Below are 3,487 nucleotides of genomic sequence, written 5' to 3' on the forward strand. Positions count from 1 at the left end.
TACAACACTTATAATTGACCAGCCACACAGTTTGTGTCTGTGTAATTATTTATTTTCGCCAGATATCCTGAAGAAAAAGCCTCAAACCTGCCTCGGTGAGGGTCCCTCCGTCTTGCAATTGCATCTCTCGCCTGCTGATGTCCCTCTTGCTCTTCCAACTCTTGGGTTCCCCCGCCACACACACACACCCGGATGGATGACTTCACCGTTCTGCCTGGGTTTCCTTTATGATCCCGGGATCTCCCACTTCCCTCACCAGACATCAGCCAGCAACACAGGCGAACACAGCTCTCCCGCAACCACTCACACGGCGTCTCTCCCTGCAGCTACAACGCATCCACCGAGAGACAACCAAAAGACCACCAAGAGACCACAACATCACCTGCACCTCAGACGCCAGTTCAAATCGAGTTGCACTCTGAGAGGATCCCACCGGGAGATAAATAACAACTGCTGCAGCTTTCGCAAGACAAGAAAACCAGGGAAAATACGGCTTTATTGAGCATATAAAACTCCCCGAGCAAGACTTTTGTCTGCTTCTCATTTACGTTGGTGATCAATTTCCCGTCGTGCCACAATGTCCGAAGTGCTGCCATACAACGAGGGGAAAATGAACGGCTATGGGGCAGATAGCGAGGTCAGCCAGATGTCCTACAGCTGCGGACTGCAGGACACGAGCGCCTTCTTCTCCGCGTCGCAGGCGAAGAGACCCCCGAAGCTGGGACAGATCGGCCGAGCCAAGCGAGGTAAAGGAGGGTTAAATAAAGGGTGCCTGATGCACAAAATAATTTGTGTGATAGAAAATGCCTAAAGCGTTTTTGGCTATATAGCAGTTTATGGGGCTGTGTATTGTAATTTAAATGCATCTAAACAAAATTCTGATATTTGAAAATGTACTACAGAATAAGTTCTTACGACCGCATTTAAACGGTTTACATGGACAAGTAAGGACACACCCCATGCTGTCCAAAAACAATGTGGTTAAACCCAAAGGATAAAATGCCGGGCTCGTCGCCATTATCAGGAACGAGTTGTTTTGACAAAGTGCGCGTACTCGAGGTCGGGGGTTGGCAATAGTGCTTTGTTTATTTATTCAACTGCAATCTCACCACTCTCACATATTTCCTCCTGGTTTTGGATACTTAGTGCGCCAAATCCCTTCTTCACTAAAGGCCCTAAATAATTATCCACCGACCGCACCATAAGACACATCGGACTCACACGCGTGTCTCTCCCTTCGCGGTCTCATTAACCGTCCTCTTTCCTTCCCTCTATCGACAGTGGTCATCGAGGACGACCGAATAGACGACGTCCTGAAGGGGATGGCAGACAAGTCTTCACCGGGCGTTTAAACGTGAGCGATGCCTTGCAGACTTTTTATTTTTGATCACCGATTTGAAGCACTTGTCGGCTGTGCATGTTCGAGGATTGCGGGAGAAGAACGACGGCACGAAGCAAGGATGGTGTGACTGACGAGAGGGAAAAACAAGGGGCAAAGACGGAGGCGGGGGAATGGAGGAGGCTTTAGGAAGATACACGTTGAAGAAAGCCACAAAGCAAGAGAAGGCGACGGGGAGAGAGACTCTCGAAAAGAACAAGGTTTATCAAGGGATTGCTGGCAATTCTCCAACCAAATCCCGATTTTAACTCCTGCTGCGCAGCAAGATGTTGAGATGGCGGACACCGCTCAACCTCTGCTGACTTTAATGATGGATGAACTTGTCATTACTCCACGACCATCTCCTTTTTTCCCTTTCCCACAGCGCTGTAAGCAACAACATACTGCAACTGGAGGCTGAGGCTCAATCCCGGCCCTATTTCAATAAGTTGTACAGTACCGTAGGTAGGCTGAGCTCTCAGACCCCCCCCCCCCCCCCCCTTTAGGCTTTGCTTTGTTGATTCGGTCGGCGGCGGTGCATTCAAGGGAGCTGTCCTTTCAGCACTGGTCCAATGCATTCCTGTTGCTGCTATCGCTTTTTAAAAGCAGACCGACCAAACTCTCGAGCCTGCTAAGTAGAGGAGACCCATTGTATGTAAAAACATATATTCGAGGTTGGTGCAATGTTAATATTTTCTGTAGTAGAAGCCTTGTTTGCTCTTGGCCTTTAAAAGAGCAGTAGGCCACAGATTAAACCTGAACCACAGGCTACCTTCCTCTTCTTGTTCTTCTTGCATTACCCATCAGTGGTTAAAGGTGTGGCTTGACACCTTCATGTAGCTGATTTACACCTGCACATATCTTTATTTCCCTTTTTTTGTATTTTCAAATGCTCCGATATCTACAGAGGCCAGCAAAGATGTGGAGAAAATAGTAAATGCTTTAGGCAAAAGTCATGGAATTGTTGGGAAAAAAAATCTTTCTAAAATTCGGGTATTTTGATTTAGCAAATATTCGTGTTTTGTCTTCTATACGTTTTTTTTCTCCATCAATTTGCATGAACTTTCACTCCGGTGCCAATGTAGGTGCCACTACTCTTACCCTGGCACGCTTCTTTTTATCTAAAGTCATATTTGTATTTTTATATCTAAATATTTGTTATTTAAATTATATGCTAGTCTATCGTCTTACAATTCATCAACAAAAAATATTTCTACTTCAGAGAGGATATACAGAGCGAGACTGGGCTTCATGGAGGCGAAGCTAAGATTCTGGTCGACTGGTCTCATTCTATATCAGAGGACGGGCGTTTTTTAAAGACTAACTGAATGTGTCTGGGGTTTTTGCACACATAAATGTTAAACTATTATTAAGAAATCGTATACTGTGACTTGAGCTTCGTTGATGAATTTGTTAGAAAATGGCAGTTTTAGAGTACATTGCACTGTTTACGAGTATCTTCAAATAACATGTGGTTATTTGACCGACCTTGGACATTACAGTTTTTGTTTTTTAATTTTGATTATTTTGTACCATTATTTTAAAGAAACTGGATATGGTTTGTCGTGCATGAAACCTTAATATTTTCCATACTGAAACATTGTTTTATGAAGCAAAAAAGCGACAAAAATGTCATGACATTCTAAGAATGAGTCATTGTAAATTATGATGCCATTTTCACTGTATTTGGTGAATTAATAAATGGTGAAAGAACATGTAAATGTGATTCTTTGCTATGGTTGTTGCCCCAAGACATTTTAATATACCATTTAATAGAAAATTATAACTAACTTAAGATTGGCCCAAGCTTGTTTTGTGGAAAAAGTCAAAGGGGAAAAAACAACACAGAACATAGGACAGCGTCAGTGAAAAATGAGAGATACACTTTTTAAAATAAACAACTTACACGTAGCTGCATCATCAAAAAACATCATCACATTTTTTGGATCCTTTGGGGTCAGTAGCAATGACCTCAGTGACATTAAATACTGATCCTTAATTAAAGAGCAGGAAAGGAACAGCGATCCATCTGTTAAGCTGTTAAACAGCGCTGTGTCAGCCTACACGAGTGAATTCATTAAACCGCAGACCCCTTGGGGGGGTCACATG

The 3,487-nt window shown here is 43.5% G+C and overlaps 1 protein-coding gene across 1 annotated transcript; it reads left to right on the forward strand.

Moving 5' to 3' along the window:
* Positions 1-217: 217 nt before the first annotated feature.
* On the forward strand, positions 218-3,093 carry camk2n1a (calcium/calmodulin-dependent protein kinase II inhibitor 1a). The gene is made up of 2 exons (XM_037459183.2): positions 218-746; positions 1,282-3,093. Exons 1-2 carry the CDS (start codon positions 578-580, stop codon positions 1,350-1,352), a joined length of 240 nt encoding a protein of 79 aa, XP_037315080.1. The 5' UTR covers positions 218-577; the 3' UTR covers positions 1,353-3,093.
* The last annotated feature ends 394 nt before the right edge of the window (positions 3,094-3,487 follow it).

The sequence above is a fragment of the Pungitius pungitius genome, chromosome 15, assembly GCF_949316345.1.
Source record: "Pungitius pungitius chromosome 15, fPunPun2.1, whole genome shotgun sequence".
NCBI classification, from domain to species: Eukaryota; Metazoa; Chordata; class Actinopteri; order Perciformes; family Gasterosteidae; genus Pungitius; species Pungitius pungitius.

Coding starts and splice junctions, on each gene's coding strand:
- camk2n1a (XM_037459183.2), top strand. CDS start 578: ATGTCCGAAGTGCTGCCATACAACGAGGGGAAAATGAACGGCTATGGG. Junction 747..1,281: donor GATCGGCCGAGCCAAGCGAG/GTAAAGGAGGGT, acceptor CTCTATCGACAG/TGGTCATCGAGGACGACCGA.